At 51.2% G+C, this 26559-nt stretch overlaps 1 protein-coding gene across 1 annotated transcript in view; it reads left to right on the top strand.

The window, feature by feature from the left end:
- LOC146813453 (uncharacterized) overlaps positions 1 to 26559 on the top strand; it is a 316204-nt gene that overhangs the window by 45363 nt on the left and 244282 nt on the right. The window contains exons 3-6 of the mRNA XM_085620211.1: positions 1924 to 2034; positions 4311 to 4424; positions 5447 to 5560; positions 17131 to 17235. Of these exons, the coding sequence (XP_085476337.1) occupies positions 1924 to 2034; positions 4311 to 4424; positions 5447 to 5560; positions 17131 to 17235 (444 nt within the window). The remainder of the gene's footprint in view (positions 1 to 1923; positions 2035 to 4310; positions 4425 to 5446; positions 5561 to 17130; positions 17236 to 26559) is intronic.

The following is a 26559-nucleotide window of genomic DNA, read 5'->3' as shown; positions in this document are numbered from 1 at the left end:
TGTAACTGTAAATATACATATTTTTAAATGGCAGCCAGAGCATTCCATAGGTGTGTGCTTGTGTGCGCTTGTGTGTTGACATGTGTGCATGCATGTTGACTCATGCATGTGCATACCTACAGAATGACGTGTCCGCCAGCAACATCGTGATAAACAGAAGCATGTTCATGTCAATGCACCTTATTGGCAAAGCCAAAAAGGCGAGACCTATTGGCTTTGCCAATGGTTGTTTTGTATTTGATGTGCTGCCAGATTTTATTGCTGATCTGGTCACAGTTCCACATCACATATCCGCATCCTGTGGTATTGATATTAAAATAACAGTTGCTGTGACACTACTTCATGAGATGGCCAATGTCTCAAATACTGTCTCATCAAAGAAGTTGGTGGGCCATGTCAACCGATCTTTGACTTCATATCTGCATGATGATTTGGGTCAAACATATGCATGAGGCGCCTAGACTATGAGGCAGGGGACTACAAAGACACATACTCTCCCGAATCCTCAAAATAACTCAAAGACGCCGAGACCCTAATTTAACTCAAATGTCTTTACCAAAGCTATCTGTGTTCCACCATTGTAACACATTGTAAGTCGCCTCACAATAAAGGATGGGTACCAGCAGTCCACTCCTAATGGCATCCTGTGTCCCTCAGCCACAGAAGAGGCAGGCCTAGGACATCACCAGTCACCCCTTGTCATTTGTTATGGACTGTTTCCGATTATCTGTTCTTGAGCAGAATATCGTGTTGATATAATTGGATTGTGCTCAAGCCACCCCTTTTTGTAATCTGAGCCTTTTTCCTTCCCTTTCCTATATCCCCTTGCACAGCATTACAGAAGGTCTCATTCATGGGCTGAGCACATTCAGTTAATGAATTTTGTTTATTGAATACCCAGTTAAGCATTCAGAGACTGAAGATATATTATATATATAGGGATCTCTATGAGGCTCTCTGTACATTGTCAAATACTGCTTTGTTTGTTTGTATAAACCAATCAAACGGAAAAAGAAAAGCCGCAGCAGAGTGCTTTGCAGTGAGCCTCTCAGGTATGCCGTCTCTTCATAGAACAGCATGGAGTCCAGTTAGAACTGCACATGATAAGAATGAAGGGTGGAAACGCATACTTCCAACAAAACGACCAAGTACTTCGAACAACACGAGTACTTCAAACAATACGACCAAGTACTTCGACCAACACGACACAAGTACTTCGAGCAACATGACACAAGTACTTCGAACAACACGAGTACTCTGAACAATACGACCAAGTACTTCAAACAACACGACACAAGTACTTTAAACAACACGACACAAGTACTTTGAACAACACAACACAAGTAGTTACATAGTTGGGTGTAGGGGATGTATCGATTTGCCCAGAATAAGCGTGTTTGCTCGAGTGACATAGCTAACTATAGAACACAGGTCTTAAAGTTCCCATGTCTGCAACCCAGTCACTTGAGCACATCCCTCTTTACAACCATGCATTCACTATTCTGGCTACATTAGCATTGAATGCAGAGTTGGAAGGGTCAAAGGTCGTCATGCTCAAATCTTTTCACCGCTTTAGGAGTTAACACTTTATTGATTATTTTGTCATTATCTTCACAGAATATGATTTTGCAGAGTTCTGTTTTGAATAAATGTCTGGGGAATATCAATCTTTAGATTTGTTCGACTTTTTTGTTTTCCTAGCTTTTGCTTACACGTTTTAAAGTATTAAAGTCCAACCGTGTCCCTAAGGAATTATTCCAATGTCTGAAAGAGTCTGCAGTGAGAGTTTACTCCAGGTGTTTTATGAATATAATCTTGACTTGTATGCTTTAAATAAACAGGCACATGTGGAGACATCTTTGTGTTGCACACCCCTTCCCTTCCCATTCCAATCAACATCCCATTTATCTCTTCTGATACCAGGATACCAGATTGTCAATCCGGACACTTTAGTTCGCATTAAGAAAGGCGATGAGGATTTCGTCAATCCACAGGATTCATCAACAAGAGCAGAGATGATCGATAACATCTCATGTAAGTCAACATCTTTAAATATCTTGCAGGTTCTCTGAAGGCGCGAGTGTCCCAGGTTATTTTGCTGTATGACATTTTACTGAGCAGCACGTCTCTGACTCACTCACTGAGACACTACCTGCAACAGCATTGTATACATTAGTATCATTGGCTTGAGGGTGCCATATTACTTCTGGCTTGGTTTTAATCGCCACATATCACTTCACATCAGGATCTACAATTCAAATATTAAAGTCATTTATAAAGTGCCTTGTTACTTCAATGAAGTGTCCCCGTGCACTCCTATTTCACTTAAAACACCCAATTAGAGTCAGCACTGAACAAGTCCTTATATTGTCATATTTCCCGCCTCTCCAGATGAATGAAAGAAAACACTGTATGTCCTGTACCCATGATCCTTCTTGCCTGACCTGAATATCAGCTGTGGTGCATGATGAAAAGGAAGATTCCTTAAAGGCAGAGTGACAGGTTTAGGCTAACATTGTCCTGCTTTTATTTTCTTCGGCTTTAAATAAATGTTTCTAGACCCATTTTATTGAATTTTGGAGTATTTGGACAAAATTGGCTTCCATTCTAAAAATGAAAATAACTAAAATGTGGCTAATTTTTAGACTTTGCCTTTTTATGGCCTGCAGAAAAGTTCTTTATGTAAAGTGTGTTGTTTTTCAACAAAGGGGGAGGGATGAGGTGGGTTTGTGTGTGGGTGTGTATACATAAATGTGTCTATCAATCTATTTTCGTTTTTTTTAAAGTGCTAAAGGATCCCTCATATGGATGGGAAAATTCAGGGCTCATGACTTTGATGACAATTCCTTTGTAGGAAAACTAAGATAACAAGTAACTTTTGCTTTTTGGGGAATAACCTATAAGAATCATGTTTCCACGCTTATTTCCACTTTTTTTCTTGGTGTTTCACAAGAATTTAGCTTCTTTCAGCAGTGGAAATTTCTGCCGGAAACACTACACCTAGTAATCCTGGTGTTGGCAGGAACTACTGATAAAAGCCCCTTTGGAAATACCTGAGCACTGGTAATAAGGCCCTCGTGTGTAAATATGTGAAAGGAAAGAGCATGTTTAGTAGGTTCCCAATACTTGCATTCCATATTCACACTGCTGTAGGACATTCTACAGTCCGGAATCACTTCACACAAACTACACCAGACTTGCCACAAATATCTAGCTTGGTCCAGAATGGCCCCTGTTTGTGGTTTGACCTAAATTCTTCCAGTTTTGATGAGGAAATTAAAAGAAAAACATGTAGAGGTAGCTGGACTGAGCCTTATGTCCAAAACTGGTTGGCTTAGGGCTTTGTGCCTCGCTACCTGCTCAAATCTGTTTGCAAGCCGGTAATTGTTTCTCAAACCAAGAACAACTGCTTGGATGCAAAAGCATGTACATTTTGTTGTGCCCGTCATTACATGATGTGAGCTGTTTCCAAACCACACAAAACCTATTTGTAGGGAGCCGTGAAAAAAGGCAAAGCATTTCCCAATCCAAAGGAGGCAAAGGAAAACTCAAAGGCACACCCCAGAGGTATAGAATCAACTTACTTCTCCCACAAATCATGCAAAATTGTGGTGCAAGGTTCAGAAACTGCAAAGAGGAGTTTACAAGAAAATGTACACACAAATGGCACATTTTGACAAACAGCTGCCTGTGCACTGCTTCTTCCGTTTATAAAATCTTACAAAAATCCCGCTTTCATGGCCCAAATGGACACTAAGACTGGAGGGTCTGGCCTTGAGTTGAGGTTGAAGGACATGTCATGTGTTCAGAACCTCCTAAATATTGTAAAGGCCATGCTCCGTTTGACTGTGAAGGTGGAAGGATTGGTGCAAACTTTGGCGAAAGAGCACGCCATGTGTCCTTCAAGATCTGGGCCAGGAGGACTGGGCACAGGACATGCTAAAAGGTACATTGTATGAATATGCAGGTCATGCCCTATGGGCATTGAAGACTGGGTGACTGGGCGCAAGTGTGCCTTGAACAGAGTCCAACATGTATGAGAATTTTTTTTAAAAGAAAGCATTGAAACCAGTACACTGAACGCATGAACTGTTATAAAAACACACTAGTCCAAACAAAGTCCGTTGATGGAATCCGGCATTTAGGAGGCGTTAGACAGTCATAAGCTCAATGAAGTGCTCATGCTGGGGCACATAATGGCAAGTGATGACATCACAAAACCCTTGAGTTCTTTGCTTGCTCTGCCTCCCTTGTCTCCCCACCAGAAGTCGATCACTGCTCTTCTGTTAATGAATGGGTTTCCTCTTCAGGCTACTCTGCCGCCCATCCAGACATTCTTCTTCGGGTCAAGCAGGAGGAGGAGTTGTATTGCAGCAGCTGGTACGGCATAGATGAATATGGAATTGGTAGAAACTTCTCCAAAGGTAAGTGGACTCTCAAGAATTTGAAAACTTTCAAATTTACAAGTTGAATAAGCACTGCTGCATGGGTTAGCTAGACCTCCTGAAGGGGATGCTAATCTTGCATGGGCCCAAGTCCAAAACCTCATGTGGGGCACAATATAAGCTGAGCATCTGTTTCTAGGTTAAAAACAATGTCCTACAGAAAATGGAAAATGTGGCAGCTCCAGCACCTGGCACCTTCTTTTGGTATAAGCTGTGTTAGCAGCTTCATCATTAATAAAACAGAGCATGCTCACTTCTAAATCTATAAATACATTAAAGCACACGGCCTCCGGAATAATGCCTACCCACCCCAAACCTCCTTCTGACAACCCTGAATGTAATCCGAGGATTGGTGCAACTGGATGTGAAAAACATGAGTTGCAACTTCTTGGTCATGCCTACATATGAAAGCAGCAGCTTAGGGATACATAATAGATTACAATAAACACAGGTGTCTGTCTAAGGCTAAACAATCTCAGTGGTATGACATGGAAAGAAATAGGAAAAAGGCAATGTGCAGAACCAAAGTGACTCAAGGTACCCACCATGAACTATCTGGCACCCACCCCCTTACAAGCAACATGCTTTGCTAGGTTTCTCTTCGATGAGGGACTATGTTGAAAGATGTCTGACTAAGAGGAAGACTCATGTATTAGGCGGCACCGCCTTTAGGACGTCAGGGTAACTTGAACTTTAGCCTCTCTGAAGTTGACATTTTGCTTGCCTCAGTGAAAATATTTTTGTCCACGTATTTGTCTTCGATCCTGTGTTGAATCCATCAGGAGATCGTTGCGGGGAGATGCAGGGTGTAGATAATTGAGAAGTTGTAGCGCAATGTACTGCTGGTCTTGAAATGTGCAACGTGCCATGATGGATTGCGTGATGGATTGCGACAGCGCGAGAACCAAAGAGTGGGGTAGCTTCATTACAATTGTAGGAATAGAACTCTAAAATGAAATCTTTAAAAATGTATTGTTTAGCATGTTTATTTCTTTATGCAGCAGATCGCACCATCATTGATTCTGATGTGCTATTTCTAAGAAAGAGAGAGGAAACACTTTGTGTGGAAAATTCTCAGAAAACAAACAGAGGACTCAACAGTGATGCCAACACAGGTCAGCAGTTAGCTATAAAATGTTGACCTTGTTTTGCTTAAGTCATTTTAAAGCACTCTCTGCCTTTACTCTGTCTTTATTCCTTCAAACAAAAAGAAACATGTGCAAGACCTAGGAATTATTGTAGCCCTCATCTCGATGCGCCTAAACAACAGGGTGCATTATCAGCTGACTGACAGATTGATTCTCTGTTGGGCTTGGTAAATGAACTGCGCACACTGCTCTTGCTGAACTCTTCATTGCTGTGGGTGCCAGAGTGGCACCGTGCTTCTGGGTTGATGTGCGCTCATACTGGTGTTGCAAATGAAAGAGTGTGTTGCAACACCTAAGATATGGATCTATGCTTGAGTATGAATTCTTGGCACCCCGGGGTGGGGTTTGTGGGCTACGGTAATGACTTATGGGATATAGAGTTGACCTGCTCCTGTTCGCTCAAGGCACGCGCCACCATCAGTGACTCAGATTCCCGCAAACCCAAGTCCTGCTGCATGAGAAGATCTAAACTGACTGCTTGATACATATTTGCAAATACACTCAGGAGGAGCTTTTTTTTTCCACTCCGGGAACAAGCAACGCATCCTTATAAAAACACCGGACGGGCTTTGGTGTTTTTCAGATAAAAGTAATGATACTGAAATCTAATTGTTGAACTTTTTAGGGCATAATGTTCCATTTTAAAGGGGCCTATTAGAAATAATTTATCACCTTATATCGCAGTTGTTTGTGATCAATAGAGTGGTGCACTCCCGGATACGTGTGTATCAATAATCAAGACTGGTCGGTTACTTTATGATAAAGTAGTTCTTTATTTCAAAAATCCACACGAACAAATAAATACAAATGTATCAATCGGTGACTCTGCAAACAGTGTGGGCCTCCTTGATAAAGGCCCAGTCAATGAACCCAGAGCAGCGGTGGTTGTGTGCTCCCTTCTAGTCTCACATCGCGGTAAAATACTGCCCATGCTGTTTGCAGAGTCACCGATCAATACCTTTGGATTCATTTGTTCGTTTCTTGGTCCACTTGAAACCAGATTTTACAGCAATAAAGATTCACCCATCACTTTATTTGCCCTGACTAAGTTGAATCTTTTGAACGAAACACGTTGGCTGAGGCTTTGGACAATTTGATGGATTTTTTAAATAACGAACGACTTTCTCATAAAGTAACCGACCAGTCTTGATTATTGATACATAGGTATCAGGGAGTGCACCGCTCTATTGTTCACAAAGTACTTTGTATCTGCCCAGCAGTGTTCATCCCTCAACGGCGGGTGCAGGAGCTGATTGTGCACACCAACTCTCATTACATGATAGTGAACTACTAAGGGAACAAAGCTAAGAGGTGCGGCCACTGGAGTCCGCCGTTGGTTCTTTCTGTTTGCTTATATCGCAGTTTTTTCTACACGACAAAGCAGAGATTTAGCTAATCTTCCAGTTTTTACTCTTAATTTCCACCCCACTACCTTATAAAATGTAACACTTTCTAACCCTGTTCTTTTCGTATGTCTTTGCAATCTTCTAAATAACTGGATGATAATGAGCATAAGTGCAGGAAAGGGCCCCTTTAAGACATGGTCACCCCCACTTTTTACCTGGTATCTGATGCAATTGTGACAGAAGTGCACTGGGTTCCTGCTATCCAGGTCCCCAGTGCCAGATCTCTTTCCCTAAAACTTTACAATTGTTTCCCCACTTGGCAATATCTTTAGCACCCCTTATAAGTCCCTAGTAAATGGTACCCCTGGTACCTAGGCCAAGGAGGCTAAAGAGGGTCTCTAAGGGCTGCAGCATGTATTGTGCAACCGTAAAGGACCCCCTCAGCACCAACATGTAACCTGCCGTTGCAGGCTGTGTGCCATGGTGCAGAGGAAAGTGAAGACATGACATGGCACACCTCCTGTGTGCAATGCTTGCCTACACTGCATGCAGTATAGGTAAGTCACTCTTACAGCAGGCCTTACAGCCCTAAGGCAGGGTTAACACTACTACATGTGTGGACATATCTGCATGAGCAGATATGCCCCTGTAATGTCTAAGTCGATTCTTAGATATTTCAAGTGAACAGGGAAGACATTTTGAGTACATGTGCTGGACACTGGTATTTACGAGTTCCCCAGCTACTTGGTGGCTTCATTGAAACTAGAGATGCTTGGTATCAAATATCTTGTATTAGTAAACCCACACTGATTCCAGCAATGGACTTATTAATACATGCACCTATAGGGCACCTTACAGGTGCCACCTGAAAATCTACCGACTACTAGTGCTCTGGCTGATTGGTGTAGACCAGCCTACTACCACAGAAAGGTTTCTGGCCCTCCGCAGGTGAGAGCTCACACTCGCTGACGGCAGAAACAAGCCTATTCTGGCCAGAGGTGTTGTCTCCTCCTCCAAGCAGGATGGCTAAGTGATCAGCATATCAAGGCAGGAGGCGTCAAAGGCTTCTGCCACCTTTTATATGCGACCTAAGGCTTCCCCAGGCTGGGGGAATGCCACCCACTGCCCCAGGCTCATTTGGCACTGGGACAGACCCAAAAATTAGCTAGTCAGGAGGCGTGTCCCCCCTCTCAGGCTAGTTCCACCCCTAAGGTTGGCTACCTTATGTGGATACGACTTTTAGAATTCCACCATCTAAGTTTTGGCGGAATTAGGCTCTCTGGGTCAGGGTTATGCCCACTTCCCACAGGAAGGGTTCATATAGAGGGTGTAGACACCCTAAAGGTAAGTAGCCCATTGGCTACTACCTGCCACTCCCCTTAACACCCTTAAATTGAGTATTTAGGTGGCATCCCTGAAACCAGGAAGTCTGATTCAATGGATAAAGAAGAAGAGGACAAAGAAGAGCTGCGAGAAAAGTGAGAACTGAAGACTGATGTGGACTTTTGGCACCAAACCCTGCCTGTTGCGCAAAGTCTCGACAATTATGACCAGCCACTCATCCTGCGGCTGACCAGCTTCCAAGAACCCCAGAAGACTGCCAGCCTTTCACAAATTGCCACCAATCTCCTTGGAGTAGGGGAGCTACTCCCCTGAGATCCACAGGCTCTGAAAACGCAAGTCCGGTTTACTGAGTTCCTGATCCCCGGCCAGCCTGACGCAGCAGCCTCCCAAGAAGAGGACCCTGTGTTCCTGAAGGTCATATCTGTCCCCCCTACAAGTGAGAGGGCACCAGAACCAACTGGACCTGCACAGCACCAATACCCGGGGTACCGGACCCCTTGCAGCAAACAGAGCCTGTGAGAGTTCAATTCGGATTACCACTGCACCGAGAATGAGTAGCCGACGCGGGACGTCAGCATCGCAGAGGCCCACTTCCAGAGTGGCCCAGCTCTCCTGAATTTGCACCCTCAACCCGTAAAGACTGACAACTGCAATGTCCTAGGATGCACAGAATCCAGCCGACCTTTCCACTCTGCACACAAGCATCTCAGCCTGGGTAACGGCGAACTGGCTGTGCCCTCTTGTCCCCAGGACCCTTGTGACCCGAGCTCCCTGTTGGGAGCTCCCGGACTTATGCCCAAGTCCCCTCTGCAGCCTATTTCTAGGTGACCCCCCTTCTTTCCACTGGCGTAGCGCGCACAGCTACCAACCTGACCAGTACTTCTGCACCTGCATGCCCAGGGCAGGTAACAATACACTGCTGGTGATACTTTGGACTTTGGCCCTCTACGACCCTAAGTCTCAAAGGATACCCCCAGAAACCAATCTCAAATAACTGTATACAGCATATGCCTTTTCCCTCTTAGGGAAGCATTGTTGTATAAAGATGAATGTAAGTGAACTATTTACTTACCTGTAAAAATTCCTATTTAAAAAAGTACTTACTTGATAACTAAGTTCTTGGTATCAAAATTTATATAAAAATACGAGTTATTTTTCTAAATTGGTCTTGGATTTATTCTTGAGTTTTTGTCTCATTTATTGCCTCTGTGAGTACAACAAATGCTTAGCACTACCCTCTGATAAGCCTAAACTGCTCGCCCACACGACCACAAAAGAGGGCATTTAGTGTTATCATTTTTGCCTGTGTAAACCATTAAGGGTTGCCTGGACTCTTTCACAATGTACCTCATTTTGGTCCACTATATAAAGAGCCAGATTCCTACAATAAGGCAGAGTTATTCTTTTACGTAGATTTTGATGGGATCTTGGACTGGTCCCCAGCAGCCGAAGCTTTCATTGCTGTAGAAGATATCTATTTGTGTGTGAAAGGGATACTATGAGTTTAGACCAGCATGTTGAAACCTTCAAAGACAAGCATCTATTTGGACTATGCCTGAAGAATTGGTCTAAAAGTTGTTTAGGATCCTGAAACCTTTCTTAGTCTTTAGCCCAAAATCCAACTGTCTCTTTAATCAGTCAATCAATCAGGGAGTTGTAAGCGCACTACTCACCCGTGAGGGCGTCAAGGTGTTGGGGGTCAGCAGTTCCATTCTGTCGAAAAGCCAGTTCTTGAGAGTCTTCCTGAAGGAGTTCAGGGAGGGGGCACGTCTGATGTCGATCGGGAGCTTGTTCCAGGTCCTGGCCGCGATGTAGGAGAAGGATCTTCCCCCTGTTCTGGCTCTGCGGATGCGTGGAATTTCGGCGAAGGTGAGGTTGGTGGATTGGAGTTTTTTTGGGGGGTACATTGAAGGCGATCATCTCATTGAGTTATTGGGGTCCAGTGTTGTGGAGGCATTTGTAGGGGTGGGTAAGTGACTCTTTTCTCGACGGGGAGCCAGTGGAGGTTCCGTAGGTGTTGGCTGATGTGCTGGTAATGAGGGATGCCGAGGACTAGTCTGGCTGCGGTGTTCTGTAACATCTGAAGCTTGCGGAATAGAGACTTGTTGATGCCGGCGTAGAGGGCGTTTCCGTAGTCCATTCTGCTGGTTATGAGAGCGTGGGTGACTGTCTTCCTTGACTCGGGGCGGTGGGGGGGATCCATTTGACGGTCTTGCGGAGGGTGAAGCAGCTGGAAGCTACGGTGTTGACCTGTCGGTTCATGGAGAGGGAGGAGTTGTCATGAATAACGATCCTGCATACACCTCACGATCATGTACTTGCATTTGAGGCGTAGGACTTAGCGTTTATTATTACAGGAAAAAAAAAATCCTTTCCCGTGCACCAGCACTCCATATGTTATATGTGTTAAATGATTTACACTATGCTTTTTGGAATTGTGCAACTGTTTGAATATGGATGGAAAAAGCTCTGAGTGTGTTAACTCTGGATTTGGGTTATAGTGGCGATTTTGTGGTACTATTTTGGGAACTTTACATCCTGTAGCAAAACCGTTCGGACTTTGTAGCGTTTGGTTTTACACAAGTATTGTGGCACACTGAGGATTTCTACCGCTACCGATCATAGCGGTGAATTGTCTGCAATTCAGGAAGCGCCTGTTCACGCACTGTCACGCTGAAGCGAGATAGTACGTGATAGGCGTCTAAGGTGTGGCTGGCTTATAAAAGCCACACCCACCTTCCAGAAGGCGCTTAGCCGCCCACTCGTCTTCAGGACAGGATCTTCTTATTTGAAGCTCCTCAACTTACCTGATTGCCGCGCAGCAGACTTCAACGACTTTAGACCTCAGCTCTGGAACTATTCTTCTTCTCAACGACGGCAGGATCTGCAATGGGAAAAAAGGAAGAAGATAAGTAACTTTTAAATCTTTGGCGCCCTTCGCAAGAAAGGTCAAGTCATAGACTAATTTTTGGAACTTTTTCTTTTAAAAGAAGGAAGAATCGGACTTACTCTTAGTTAAGACTTTTAAATAATTCTTCATTTTTGGGACTTAGAATTAAGAAATGGATGAAGATGGTTTGACAACATTTTGATATTTAGAATGTGACAGTGTGAATTGGGTCAGACTTATTTTTGGACCTGAAACATTTAAGGTCATTTGTAGGATGTTGTTCTTTTGCTTATTTCTTTTCTCAAACCAATAGGAACAGTGCGCAGGAGTTTTCAAGAAAATATTTAAGTAAGTCGAATTTAGTAATTCAGTAGAAAGAAGCAGTGAACAAAATTTATAGAAGGTTCAGTGGTGTTTACTCTATTGTTTCCTTTTCAGCTGATTACTACTAAACCACACGAGACATTGCCTGTTCCTCAAGTTCCGCTCATCAAAACCACAGAACAAGAAATACTGGGACATAGGCCAAACAACCTCTGATCGCAGGTAGGATTTAATTCCTAAAAAGAAATACTCTTAACTAAATTAAAGAAGAACTGTAGATACCCTAAAACACAACCCTAAAGTAGATGGTTAAAAATTTCACTTGTTGCCTCGCAGGTCGACAGCAAGAATTCAACAACGTCCAGTATCCGACCCTCCTCCCTTATTTCTAACTTTTAACTTGATAGTGAGTTTCATCACAAGTTATTATTTAGTAATTTGGGAAGTTGGTCCCTTGCGTCCCTGCGAAACCTTAACTACGCCAACACAAGCAAGATAAGGTAGGAGACGGCTTAGTTGCTTTGACAGGAGTCGAGTCTGATGCCGAGGTTTCTTGCGTGGTCCGTGAGGGCGGTGGGCCACCAGGTGTTGTTCCATGCTGACAGGGTGGTTCCGAGGGCGAGGACTTCTGTCTTCTCCGAGTTGAGCTTCAGGCAGATGGTGCTCATCAAGGATGCGACGTCCTGCATTCCTTCATGGAAGTTGAGTCTCGTGGTGGTTGGGTCCTTGGTGAGGGAGAGGATGAGCTTGGTGTCGTCAGCGTAGGATACTATGCTAAGGCCGTGCTGTCTGACGATGGCGGCGAGGGGGGTCATGTAGATGTTGAAGAGGGTTGGGCTGAGTGAGGATCCCTGGGGTACTCCGCAGTAGATGTCTGTAGGTTCGGAGAGGAAGGGTGGCAGTCTGATTCTTTGTCTTCTGCCGGTGAGGAACGAGCGGATCCAGTCGAGGGCAGTTCCTTGTATGCCGGCGTCGTGTAGTCGGGCGGCTAGTGTGCGGTGGGAGACGGTGTTGAAAGCTACTGACAGTTCGAGAAGGATCAGGGCTGTGGTGTGGCCTTGCTGGAGGAGTGTGCGGATATCGTCTGTGGCGGCGAGTAGGGCGGTCACAGTGCTGTGGTTTCTGCGGAATCCGGTTTGGGAGAGGTCGAGGATGAAATTGTCTTTGATGAACCTTGTTAGTTGTGCATTGACGGTCTTCTATGCGACTTTTGCTGCGAAGGGGAGGAGAGAGATGGGCCGGTAGTTCTTGAGGTCCGTGGGATCTGCTGAGGGCTTCTTAAGCAGCGGTCTGACTTCTGCACGTTTCCAGATGCCAGGGAATGTGCCAGTATTAAAGGTGGTGTTGATGGTGCGTTGTAATTCTGGTGCGATGGCGGTTGTGGCTCTGTGGTAGATGTGCGGTGGGAAGGGGTCTGTGGGGGCCCCTATGTGGATGCCTTTCATGGTCCAGGCGGTCTCTTCGGTTGTGACCGGTGTCCTGGAGGAGATGGTGGGCTGGCGGACGTTGACGGAGGGCAGGGGGGTTGCGGAGTCAGGTGTTTGGTCGTTGAAGTTGTCGTATAGGTTCTTGATTTTCAGATGGAAGTAAGATCCGAGCTTATCGCAGAGGTCCTGGGAGGGGGTGATGTCCGTGTCTTCGCTGGGGGGTTTTGTGAATTCCTCAATGACGCTGAAGAGTTCTTTTGAGTTGGCGAGGATTTTGTTGTGGATGAAGGTTCTTTTGGTGGTTCTGATGCGTTGGTGGTATTCCGTCATGGCGTTCTTGTAGGTAGTGTGATTTTCGGGCGTCTTGCTGTTTCTCCAGTTCTTCTCGAGCCATCTGCAGGTGCGTCTAGCTTCTTGGAGGTCGGTGGTGAACCAGGTGGCTTTCCAGGTGGTGCTGTGTGTTGGAGTTGCGTAGCGGGGTGAGTCTGTCTACGTAGTTGAGATCCATGTGTCAAGTTTCCTGGCTGCGAGGTTGGTGGCGGTTGCTGCGGGGGTCATCGTGGTTGAGGGTGGAGTTGAGCTGCTCCTCAGAGACTCTGATCCAGTTTCTGCGCGGGAGGCGGGTTTGGGCGGCTTAGGTTTGTCGACGAGGAAGTGTACGCAGTGGTGGCCAGTCCATGGGGGTTGCGTGGTGTGGCTGAAGTAGATGCTGTTTCCTCCTGCGAAGATGGGGTCGAGGGTGTGTCCTGCCTTGTGGGTAGGCGTGGTGGCAAGTTGTTTTAGTCCGATGTTGGTGAGGTTGTCCAGGAGGGTGGTGGAGTTGGGATCGGCAGGGTTGTCAAGGTGGAAGTTCAGGTCTCCGATAAGTATGTAGTCCATGGATGCGATGGTGTGGGTGCGATGAGGTCAGTGATGGTGGCGACGAAGGGGGCGCGGGTCAGGAGGGTCTGTAGGCGAGGGTGCCGCGGAGTGTGGAGTTGGGGCTGATCTGGACCTGGAAGTGCAGGTGTTCGGTGGCGGGGAAGTCCTTCCTCTGGATCTTGTATCTGTCGGGGATGGCGATGTCAGGGGCATAGGAGGTGTTAGTCCAGGTTTCTGTAAAGAAGGCGATGTCTGGTGAGAGGGTGTCAAGGAGGTTCCAGATCTCTACGGTGTGTCTGTGCATGGAGCGCACGTTGAGGAGGAGGGGCGTCGGCGGTGTTGGTGGTGGGGGCGGTGGTGAAGGTCTGGCTGTAATGGCGGCAGGAGAACTGGCCGTGGGTTGTGTTCAAAGTGGACTGCTGGCAGTTTTTGTTTCTTCCGGGGTTGAGTGCGAGGAGGCGGCTGTGTCATAGCGGTGGACGGTCGGAGGACCAGGGTCCCTGGCGCTGGTCGCGGTCGGGTCACGCACAGGCGCAGACGGTCTTGCCTTTGGCACACCAGAGGCGCGACTGCGCAGGGGCCGACCTGAAAGAGGGGAGGGGGGAAGGACTTGCAGCTGGGATGCGGGAGCAGGAACCGGCAAGGGGGAGGGGCCGCAGGGGCACCAGCGGTGGGGAGAGAAAACGGCGCAACAACGAAAACAGGCACAATAACGAAAATGAAAAAACAGAAGCAGGCACAGAGTACAATACAGCAAATACAGTAAAACAGAATTGAAGCAGAAACCTGACACAGCAGAGGGGCACAACCATGGACATAGGCAGCAGCGGCCTCGAACACCTCCCAGGAGGGGGTGAGACGGGGTCAGCGGCGGCGTCTGGGACAGCGGAGCTGCTGGGGAGAGAGCAGATCTCAGACAAGGGGCCTTTAGATAAAAGGCTGTTGTCAAAAATATCCTGCCCAGCCGTAATCCGGTTTGCTTTTTGTACAAATAGTCTTGAAGAGGTAAGCTGCCAGTGAGAAGAGCACAATTCAAACCAAACCTCAACAATTGTCTCTTCAGCAATTGCTGCTGTTATTATGCCAGTTGTTTTCGTGCTGCTATGAAAAGCGCAATAATGCTGCTTAGTGCAGTTTTGTGACATAAAATGTCAAATAAATAAATGGGGACTGTTGACCGGTTAGTGATTGTCTTGTATATCTTAGAAGAACTTTGGACAGCAGTGCATTAGATAAGTAGGCTCTAGCAGCAGCATCGTTGGGATATGTCACATAGAGCTAACCTCTGTTTTCCCCAATTTTAGATGTGTAATTACCAAGAGGATGTAAATGGCTCTTCAGCGTGGAGCTCTCTGGGGCCAATAGACAGGAGCATAGGTTCAGACTATCCAAAGGGCAACAAATATTTTGGTTCCTATTTCATGATGTTCTTGGTTGAAAATCTATTATTTGTCTCCTCGTTGATTCAACATATTTTAGCCATCTTGGCTGGACTGTTCCCTTTCACATGGAAGGCCTGCCGACCTTTCAGTGCACACTGGAGACAGTTGGGGAAGGTCCAAGTGACTCCCTTCTTGTGCCCCCTATGTGGAAGTGCTTGGTGGGGTCAGGGTAGTGTCTTATTAGAAGGGCGGGGGGGGGGCTTCTCTTTTTCAAGTAGATGGATAGACAGCCTCCTTTCTATGTCTTTCAGTGGCTTTGAAACAAAGGCCTTGCAGATGTTGCTATGAGGCGCTTTATGAGTAGCGTAATGTCAATAAATGCACCCATCAGTCTGAAGTCTGAGCAGGACCTGAAAAGGGATATTTTCTCTTCTTCACTCACATTATCAGTTGGTGATGGGCAGCAGTGCCCCAGAGCCAGTCGAGTGGAAAATCCACAAATACCCTAAAAACAAAAGTTTGTGGAAACCTGAAGTATGGGAACCAATTTAAAGTCTGGGGCATGAAGTATAGGTAAAGATGTAGTGAGAATTAGGTCAAACAAAGGTTAGAGAAAAGCCTGCCTCGGGCACTCCTTCACGCGTGACATGTGGTAGGAATGCAAAGTATGGTGGCCTCTAAGGGAGGTTAGAGAGCTCAACACTTCCACCTCCAGCTGAAGATTAGGTTGTTTCAAATGAGGTGGATGTGCTACTAAACGAACACTGTTGCTAGGCCTGTTGCCATTTATCACTGCCTACTACTTTGAAGTTACAGGTTACTGATAAGTAAATTATGCTTTTCTCAACTTCATAGGCTACGTCAACCTCTTGGACAGCTTTCCCTGTGGATTTGTTGTCTCTGGAGACACTTTGAGTCAGGGAGTTCAGATTTATTTTGCCATGGCTTGTGGCAAGAAATGCTTCCCCTTTGATGATCCATGATAAGTGCATCTACTGCCTCCATCCAGACTATGAGCCTCAAAACTGCACGATCAGACAAAAGTCTTCACAAAAACTCTTGAGGCTAATGAGAGTAGGATCTGATACAGGCTGAAGAAAGAGGGAGGCACCTTTGTCTGATGAGGAATCTTCTCCGAAATCTGCACCCTTCACCTCAAAAAGGTGCAGAATTTGCCTCTGTCAATCTCTGACCAAGAAAAGGTTCCTTTTAAAATCCCTGCAGTAGATGACTCTGCCCCAGGGGAGACCCCTCTCAAGGTTCCTGAAGAGTCACATGTCCAGTTCAGCAATTTGCACTTCGGTGAGTGTTACCTCAATTTCAGGCACTTGTCGCAGTGATCATTGTTGCTCCCAGACTTTAGCATGAAGACCTAGTAGAGGCTGCTGTCATTACAAATGGAAATGGTAGCCCTGTGCGTGTCGGTGTCCCCTTTTCCTTCATGTCTGGCGTGATCTAAGGTGGTAGATTGTGTAACAACAAACGTCTTTACTTCGGTTTTGGCAGCTCTCTACTTCCATAACAGAGTGAAGAACGCTCCTGATTAGCCTGGGGCACATGGCCCCTCTGTTACTTACTGCCTGAAGCTTGGGGGTTTTCTGCACCTTTGTTCTCCTCTGAATTTGCACCTGATTACAGTAAGGGTTTGGGAGACTTTAGTATTTCACCTCTGGGGAACACTGTGGACTCGGATGTGATCATTAAAGCTGTTGATCCTCAATGCAACCTCTCCTGTCCGTTTATCTTACCCCTCGCCTCGCCTTCTCCTTCCCCAGTTTCTCCCAGTCAGCTGGCCTCCTGTGATGCTCACACTATGTGGCAAACAAACTGAGAACTAATGAGACAAGTGCACTCTACTACAGAGAAATTACCTGGTAGAAGAATGTGGATAGTGGAACTCAGTGTAACTGTAGTGTGTCCAGTCATGTGTGTGAGTTTGACCCCTGTGTGCTCTGCTTAACAGGATTTCCAGTTCCTGCTGCTGATCCTGTCACAGAGAAGGGATACCAGGTCCGTGTGGCACATCCAGGTGCAGATGTGGAAGAAGTGATGACTGATGCCCTCTCAGGTGAGTCACTGATGCTTGTGCTCAGGGATGGTGCAGTCACTACATTGCAAGAAAAAGACGTCTGTATATCATTCTTTTTCAAAAGAGCATTTAGGTTGATGTGGGGGCCCTATTTTCTCAGTTATGTCCATCTGTTTCTAGCAGCCATTACATCACTGATCCGTGTGCGCTGAATCACCCACTGCAATATCCGTAAATCTATTTTAGGTAAATTATTTCTACTTTGTAGATTGTGTTGCCCACTAGTTTGCAACAAAAGCTCACGTTATTAGAGCACAACAGTTCTCAAAAGCACAGATTGATAGACTTGACCACACTGCTTGTGTCCCGTTAGTTATCGCTTAATAAGCATGTCTTTGTCAGATTTCAAGCATAGTGAAAATCTCAGAGGTGCTGTAGAATGACTATCTGCCTGCCACCCTGTGGAACCACGTGTCAGCCCTGAAGGCTGCTGGGGGATCTGCCTGCCACCCAGTGGAACCGTGTGTCAGCCCTGAAGGCTGCTGGGGGATCTGCCTGCCACCCTGTGGAACCGTGTGTCAGCTCTGAAGGCTGCTGGGGGATCTGCCTGCCACCCTCTGGAACCATGTGTCAGCCCTGAAGGCTGCTAGTGGATCTGCCTGCCGCCCTCTGGAACCATGTGTCAGCCCTGAAGGCTGCTAGTGGATCTGCCTGCCGCCCTCTGAAACCATGTGTCAGCCCTGAAGGCTGCTGGTGGATCTGCCTGCCACCCTGTGGAACCATGTGTCAGCCCTGAAGGCTGCTGGTGGATCTGCCTGCCACCCTGTGGAACCATGTGTCAGCCCTGAAGGCTGCTGGTGGATCTGCCTGCCGTCCTCTGGAACCATGTGTCAGCCCTGAAGGCTGCTAGTGGATCTGCCTGCCACCCTGTGGAACCATGTGTCAGCCCTGAAGGCTGCTAGTGGATCTGCCTGCCGCCCTCTGGAACCATCTGTCAGCCCTGAAGGCGGCTGGGGGATCTGCCTGCCGCCCTCTGGAACCATGTGTCAGCCCTGAAGGCTGCTAGTGGATCTGCCTGCCGCCCTCTGGAACCATGTGTCGGCCCTGAAGGCTGCTAGGGGATCTGCCTGCCGCCCTCTGGAACCATGTGTCAGCACTGAAGGCTGCTGGGGGATCTGCCTGCCGCCCTCTGGAACCATGTGTCAGCACTGAAGGCTGCTGGGGGATCTGCCTGCCGCCCTCTGGAACCATGTGTCAGCACTGAAGGCTGCTGGGGGATCTGCCTGCCGCCCTCTGGAACCATGTGTCAGCACTGAAGGCTGCTGGGGGATCGGCCTGCCGCCCTCTGGAACCATGTGTCAGCACTGAAGGCTGCTGGGGGATCTGCCTGCCGCCCTCTGGAACCATGTGTCAGCACTGAAGGCTGCTGGGGGATCTACCTGCCGCCCTCTGGAACCATGTGTCAGCACTGAAGGCTGCTGGGGGATCTGCCTGCCGCTCTCTGGAACCATGTGTCAGCACTGAAGGCTGCTGGTGGATCTGCCTGCCACCCTCTGGAACCATGAGTCAACCCTGAAGGCTGCTGGGAGGATCTGCCTGCCGCCCTCTGGAACCATGTGTCAGCCTTGAAGGCTGCTGGGGGATCTGCCTGCCGCCCTCTGGAACCATGTGTCAGCCCTGAAGGCTGCTAGTGGATCTGCCTGCCGCCCTCTGGAACCATGTGTCAGTCCTGAAGGCTGCTGGAGGATCTGCCTGCCGCCCTCTGGAACCATGTGTCAGCCCTGAAGGCTGCTAGTGGATCTGCCTGCCGCCCTCTGGACCATGTGTCCGCGCTGAAGGCTGCTGGTGGATCTGCCTGCCGCCCTCTGGAGCCAAGTGTCAGCCCTGAAGGCTGCTAGTGGATCTGCCCGCCGCCCTCTGGAACCATGTGTCAGCCCTGAAGGCTGCTAGTGGATCTGCCTGCCGCCCTCTGGAACCATGTGTCAGCCCTGAAGGCTGCTAGTGGATCTGCCTGCCGCCCTGTGGAACCATGTGTCAGCCCTGAAGGCTGCTAGTGGATCTGCCTGCCACCCTCTGGAACCATGTGTCAGCCCTGAAGGCTGCTGGGGGATCTGCCTGCCGTCCTCTGGAACCATGTGTCAGCCCTGAAGGCTGCTAGTGGATCTGCCTGCCGCCCTCTGGAACCATGTGTCAGCTCTGAAGGCTGCTAGTGGATCTGCCTGCCGCCCTGTGGAACCATGTGTCAGCCCTGAAGGCTGCTAGTGGATCTGCCTGCCACCCTCTGGAACCATGTGTCAGCCCTGAAGGCTGCTGGAGGATCTGTCTGCCACCCTGTGGAACCATGTGTCAGCCCTGAAGGCTGCTAGTGGATCTGCCTGCCGCCCTCTGGAACCATGCGTCAGCCCTGAAGGCTGCTGGGGGATCTGCCTGCCGCCCTCTGGAACCATGTGTCTGCCCTGAAGGCTGCTAATGGATCAGCCTGCCGCCCTCTGGAACCATGTGTCAGTCCTGAAGGCTGCTGGAGGATCTGCCTGCCACCCTCTGGAACCACGTGTCAGTCCTGAAGGCTGCTGGAGGATCTGCCTGCCGCCCTCTGGACCATGTGTCCGCCCTGAAGGCTGCTGGTGGATCTGCCTGCCGCCCTCTGGAACCAAGTGTCAGCCCTGAAGCCTGCTAGTGGATCTGCCTGCCGCCCTCTGGAACCATGTGTGAGCCCTGAAGGCTGCTGGGGAAACTGCCTGCCGCCCTCTGGAACCATGTGTCAGCCCTGAAGGCTGCTGGTGGATCTGCCTTCCACCCTGTGGAACCATGTGTCAGCCCTGAAGGCTGCTGGGGAATCTGCCTGCCGCCCTCTGGAACCATGTGTCAGCCCTGAAGGCTGCTAGTGAATCTGCCTGCCGCCCTCTGGAACCATGTGTCAGCCCTGAAGGCTGCTAGTGGATCTGCCTGCCGCCCTCTGGAACCATGTGTCAGCCCTGAAGGCTGCTGGGGGATCTGCCTACCGCCCTCTGGTACCATGTGTCTGCCCTGAAGGCTGCTGGAGGATCTGCCTGCCGCGCTCTGGAACCATGTGTCAGTCCTGAAGGCTGCTGGAGGATCTGCCTGCCGCCCTCTGGACCATGTGTCCGCCCTGAAGGCTGCTGGTGGATCTGCCTGCCGCCCTCTGGAACCAAGTGTCAGCCCTGAAGGCTGCTAGTGGATCTGCCTGCCGCCCTCTGGAACCATGTGTCAGCCCTGAAGGCTGCTGGTGGATCTGCCTGCCCCCTCTGGAACCAAGTGTCAGCCCTGAAGGCTGCTAGTGGATCTGCCTGCTGCCCTCTGGAACCATGTGTCAGCCCTGAAGGCTGCTGGAGGATCTGTCTGCCGCCCTGTGGAACCATGTGTCAGCCCTGAAGGCTGCTGGTGGATCTGCCTGCCGCCCTCTGGAACCATGTGTCAGCCCTGAAGGCTGTTAGTGGATCTGCCTGCCGCCATCTGGAACCATGTGTCAGCCCTGAAGGGTGCTGGTGGATCTGCCTGCCACCCTGTGGAACCATGTGTCAGCCCTGAAGGCTGCTGGGGGATCTGCCTGCCGCCCTCTGGACCATGTGTCCGCCCTGAAGGCTGCTGGTGGATCTGCCTGCCTCCCTCTGTTACCAAGTGTCAGCCCTGAAGGCTGCTAGTGGATCTGCCTGCCGCCCTCTGGAACCATGTGTCAGCCCTGAAGGCTGCTGGTGGATCTGCCTGCCGCCCTCTGGAACCATGTGTCAGCCCTGAAGGCTGCTGGTGGATCTGCCTGACGCCCTGTGGAACCATGTGTCAGCCCTGAAGGCTGCTGGGGGATCTGCCTGCCGTCCTCTGGAACCATGTGTCAGCCCTGAAGACTGCTAGTGGATCTGCCTGCTGCCCTCTGGAACCATGTGTCAGCCCTGAAGGCTGCTGGTGGATCTGCCTTCCACCCTGTGGAACCATGTGTCAGCCCTGAAGGCTGCTGGGGAATCTGCCTGCCGCCCTCTGGAACCATGTGTCAGCCCTGAAGGCTGCTAGTGAATCTGCCTGCCGCCGTCTGGAACCATGTGTCAGCCCTGAAGACTGCTGGGGGATCTGCCTGCCGCCCTCTGGAACCATGTGTCAGCCCTGAAGGCTGCTGGGGGATCTGCCTGCCGCCCTCTGGAACCATGTGTCAGCCCTGAAGGCTGCTGGAGGATCTGTCTGCCGCCCTCTGGAACCATGTGTCAGTCCTGAAGGCTGCTGGTGGATCTGCCTGCCGCCCTCTGGAACCATGTGTCAGCCCTGAAGGCTGCTGGGGGATCTGCCTGCCGCCCTCTGGAACCATGTGTCAGCCCTGAAGGGTGCTGGTGGATCTGCCTTCCACCCTGTGGAACCATGTGTCAGCCCTGAAGGCTGCTGGGGGATCTGCCTGCCGCCCTCTGGAACCATGTGTCAGCCCTGAAGGCTGCAAGTGGATCTGCCTGCCGCTCTCTGGAACCATGTGTCAGCCCTGAAGGCTGCTGGGGGATCTGCCTGCCGCCCTTTGGAACCATGTGTCAGCCCTGAAGGCTGCTAGTGGATCTGCCTGCCGCCATCTGGAACCATGTGTCAGCCCTGAAGGGTGCTGGTGGATCTGCCTTCCACCCTGTGGAACCATGTGTCAGCCCTGAAGGCTGCTGGGGGATCTGCCTGCCGTCCTCTGGAACCATGCGTCAGCCCTGAAGGCTGCTAGTGGATCTGCCTGCCACCCTCTGGAACCATGTGTCAGCCCTGAAGGGTGCTCGGAGGATCTGCCTGCCGCCCTGTGGAACCGCGTGACAGCCCTGAAGGCTGCTGGGGGATCTACCTGCCGCCCTCTGGAACCATGTGTCAGCCCTGAAGGCTGCTAGTGGATCTGCCTGCCGCTCTGTGGAACCATGTGTCAGCCCTGAAGGCTGCTAGTGGATCTGCCTGCCGCCCTCTGGAACCATGTGTCAGCCCTGAAGGCTGCTAGTGGATCTGCCTGCCGCCCTCTGGAACCATGTGTCAGCCCTGAAGGCTGCTAGTGGATCTGCCTGCCGCCCTCTGGAACCATGTGTCAGCCCTGAAGGGTGCTGGTGGATCTGCCTTCCACCCTGTGGAACCATGCGTCAGCCCTGAAGGCTGCTGGGGGATCTGCCTGCCGCCCTCTGGAACCATGTGTCAGCCCTGAAGGCTGCTAGTGGATCTGCCTGCCGCCATCTGGAACCATGTGTCAGCCCTGAAGGGTGCTGGTGGATCTGCCTTCCACCCTCTGGAACCATGTGTCAGCCCTGAAGGCTGCTGGTGGATCTGCCTGCCGCCCTCTGGAACCACGTGTCAGCCCTGAAGGCTGCTGGGGGATCTGCCTGCCGCCCTCTGGAACCACGTGTCAGCCCTGAAGGCTGCTGGTGGATCTGCTTGCCGCCCTCTGGAACCATGCGTCAGCCCTGAAGGCTGCTAGTGGATCTGCCTGCCACCCTCTGGAACCATGTGTCAGCCCTGAAGGCTGCTGGGAGGATCTGCCTGCCGCCCTGTGGAACCGTGTGACAGCCCTGAAGGCTGCTGGGGGATCTATCTGCCGCCCTCTGGAACCATGTGTCAGCACTGAAGGCTGCTAGTGGATCTGCCTGCCACCCTCTGGAAACATGTGTCAGCCCTGAAGGCTGCTGGTGGATCTGCCTGCCGTCCTCTGGAACCATGTGTCAGCCCTGAAGGCTGCTGGTGGATCTGCCTGCCACCCTCTGGAACCACGTGTCAGCCCTGAAGGCTGCTGGTGGATCTGCCTGCCGCCCTCTGGAACCACGTGTCAGCCCTGAAGGCCGCTGGGGTATCTGCCTGGGCAGTTCCCTGGGGAGATAAGCCTTCTGATTGGCTTCTAGGGCCCACTTGTGCAATAATGAGTATGGACCCAGGAAGAATCAAGCTGAAGCGGATGATCAAGGCAAAGAAGGCTTGATCATGAGGCCGAAGTAGCAAACCAACCAGAGGGCCGGATGTATGAGCACGCGTGAAGCAAGGTGTCATGTGAGACGTAAGTGTATTACTGTCTGTGGGAGCGTGTCAGGGAGCCCCGGCACAGCATGATTATCACATGCTAGTAATAATTAGTGCATATGTGTCAGCCCTGAAGGCTACTAGTGGATCTGCCTGCCGACCTGTGGAACCATGTGTCAGCCCTGAAGGGTGCTGGTGGATCTGCCTTCCACCCTGTGGAACCATGTGTCAGCCCTGAAGGCTGCTAGTGGATCTGCCTGCCGCCCTCTGGAACCATGTGTTGGCCCTGAAGGCTGCTAGTGGATCTGCCTGCCGCCCTCTGGACCATGTGTCCGCCCTGGAGGCTGCTGGTGGATCTGCCTGCTGCCCTCTGGAACCAAGTGTCAGCTCTGAAGGCTGCTGGTGGATCTGCCTGCCGCCCTCTGGAACCAAGTGTCAGCCTTGAAGGCTGCTAGTGGATCTGCCTGCTGCCCTCTGGAACCATGTGTCAGCCCTGAAGGCTGCTAGTGCATCTGCCTGCCACCCTCTGGAACCATGTGTCAGCCCTGAAGGCTGCTGGGGATCTGCCTGCCGTCCTCTGGAACCATGTGTCAGCCCTGAAGGCTGCTAGTGGATCTGCCTGCCGCCCTCTGGAACCATGTGTCAGCCATGAAGGCTACTAGTGGATCTGCCTGCCACCCTCTGGAACCATGTGTCAGCCCTGAAGCTGCTGGGGGATCTGCCTGCCGCCCTCTGGAACCATGTGTCAGCCCTGAAGGCTGCTGGGGGGAATCTGCCTGCCGCCCTCTGGAACCAAGTGTCAGCCCTGAAGGCTGCTAGTGGATCTGCCTGTCGCCCTCTGGAACCATGTGTCAACCCTGAAGGCTGCTGGGAGGATCTGCCTGCCGCCCTCTGGAACCACGTGTCAGCCCTGAAGGCTGCTGGTGGATCTGCCTGACGCCCTGTGGAACCATGTGTCAGCCCTGAAGGCTGCTAGTGGATCTGCCTGCCACCCTCTGGAACCATGTGTCAGCCCTGAAGGCTGCTGGGAGGATCTGCCTGCCGCCCTGTGGAACCGCGTGACAGCCCTGAAGGCTGCTGGGGGATCTACCTGCCGCCCTCTGGAACCATGTGTCAGCCCTGAAGGCTGCTAGTGGATCTGCCTGCCGCTCTGTGGAACCATGTGTCAGCCCTGAAGGCTGCTAGTGGATCTGCCTGCCACCCTCTGGAACCATGTGTCAGCCCTGAAGGCTGCTGGTGGATCTGCCTGCCGTCCTCTGGAACCATGTGTCAGCCCTGAAGGCTGCTGGGGGGTCTGCCTGCCGCCCTCTGGAACCATGTGTCAGCCCTGAAGGCTGCTGGAGGATCTGCCTGCCGCCCTCTGGAACCATGTGTCAGCCCTGAAGGCTGCTAGTGGATCTGCCTGCCGCCCTCTGGAACCATGTGTCAGCCCTGAAGGCTGCTGGGGGATCTGCCTGCCGCCCTCTGGAACCATGTGTCTGCCCTGAAGGCTGCTAGTGGATCTGCCTGCCGCCCTCTTGAACCATGTGTCAGTCCTGAAGGCTGCTGGAGGATCTGCCTGCCGCCCTCTAAAACCATGTGTCAGTCCTGAAGGCTGCTGGAGGATCTGCCTGCCGCCCTCTGGACCATGTGTCCGCCCTGAAGGCTGGTGGTGGATCTGCCTGCCGCCCTCTGGAACCATGTGTCAGCCCTGAAGGCTGCTGGTGGATCTGCCTGCCGCCCTCTGGAACCATGTGTCAGCCCTGAAGGCTGCTGGTGGATCTGCCTTCCACCCTGTGGAACCATGTGTCAGCCCTGAAGGCTGCTGGGGGATCTGCCTGCCGCCCTCTGGAACCATGTGTCAGTCCTGAAGGCTGCTAGTGAATCTGCCTGCCGCCCTCTGGAACCATGTGTCAGTCCTGAAGGCTGCTAGTGAATCTGCCTGCCGCCCTCTGGAACCATGTGTCAGTCCTCACGGCTGCTGGAGGATCTGCCTGCCGCCCTCTGGAACCATGTGTCAGCCCTGAAGGCTGCTGGAGGATCCGTCTGCCGCCCTCTGGAACCATGTGTCAGTCCTGAAGGCTGCTGGTGGATCTGCCTGCCGCCCTCTGGAACCATGTGTCAGCCCTGAAGGCTGCTGGGGGATCTGCCTGCCGCCCTCTGGAACCAAGTGTCAGCCCTGAAGGGTGCTGGTGGATCTGCCTTCCACCCTGTGGAACCATGTGTCAGCCCTGAAGGCTGCTGGGGGATCTGCCTGCCGCCCTCTGGAACCATGTGTCAGCCCTGAAGGCTGCTAGTGGATCTGCCTGCTGCCCTCTGGAACCATGTGTCAGCCCTGAAGGGTGCTGGTGGATCTGCCTGCCGCCCTCTGGAACCATGTGTCAGCCCTGAAGGCTACTAGTGGATCTGCCTGCCGCCATCTGGAACCATGTGTCAGCCCTGAAGGCTGCTGGTGGATCTACCTTCCACCCTGTGGAACCATGTGTCAGCCCTGAAGGCTGCTGGGGGATCTGCCTGCCGCCCTCTGGACCATGTGTCCGCCCTGAAGGCTGCTGGTGGATCTGCCTGCCTCCCTCTGGAACCAAGTGTCAGCCCTGAAGGCTGCTAGTGGATCTGCCTGCCGCCCTCTGGAACCATGTGTCAGCCCTGAAGGCTGCTGGTGGATCTGCCTGCCGCCCTCTGGAACCATGTGTCAGCCCTGAAGGCTGCTGGTGGATCTGCCTGACGCCCTGTGGAACCATGTGTCAGCCCTGAAGGCTGCTGGGGGATCTGCCTGCCGTCCTCTGGAACCATGTGTCAGCCCTGAAGACTGCTAGTGGATCTGCCTGCTGCCCTCTGGAACCATGTGTCAGCCCTGAAGGCTGCTGGTGGATCTGCCTTCCACCCTGTGGAACCATGTGTCAGCCCTGAAGGCTGCTGGGGAATCTGCCTGCCGCCCTCTGGAACCATGTGTCAGCCCTGAAGGCTGCTAGTGAATCTGCCTGCCGCCGTCTGGAACCATGTGTCAGCCCTGAAGACTGCTGGGGGATCTGCCTGCCGCCCTCTGGAACCATGGGTCAGCCCTGAAGGCTGCTGGGGGATCTGCCTGCCGCCCTCTGGAACCATGTGTCAGCCCTGAAGGCTGCTGGAGGATCTGTCTGCCGCCCTCTGGAACCATGTGTCAGTCCTGAAGGCTGCTGGTGGATCTGCCTGCCGCCCTCTGGAACCATGTGTCAGCCCTGAAGGCTGCTGGGGGATCTGCCTGCCGCCCTCTGGAACCATGTGTCAGCCCTGAAGGGTGCTGGTGGATCTGCCTTCCACCCTGTGGAACCATGTGTCAGCCCTGAAGGCTGCTGGGGGATCTGCCTGCCGCCCTCTGGAACCATGTGTCAGCCCTGAAGGCTGCAAGTGGATCTGCCTGCCGCTCTCTGGAACCATGTG

This window comes from Triturus cristatus, chromosome 7 (genome assembly GCF_964204655.1).
Source record: "Triturus cristatus chromosome 7, aTriCri1.1, whole genome shotgun sequence".
In the NCBI taxonomy this organism is placed as follows: Eukaryota; Metazoa; Chordata; class Amphibia; order Caudata; family Salamandridae; genus Triturus; species Triturus cristatus.
This window is presented reverse-complemented; position numbering and strand designations above follow the sequence as displayed.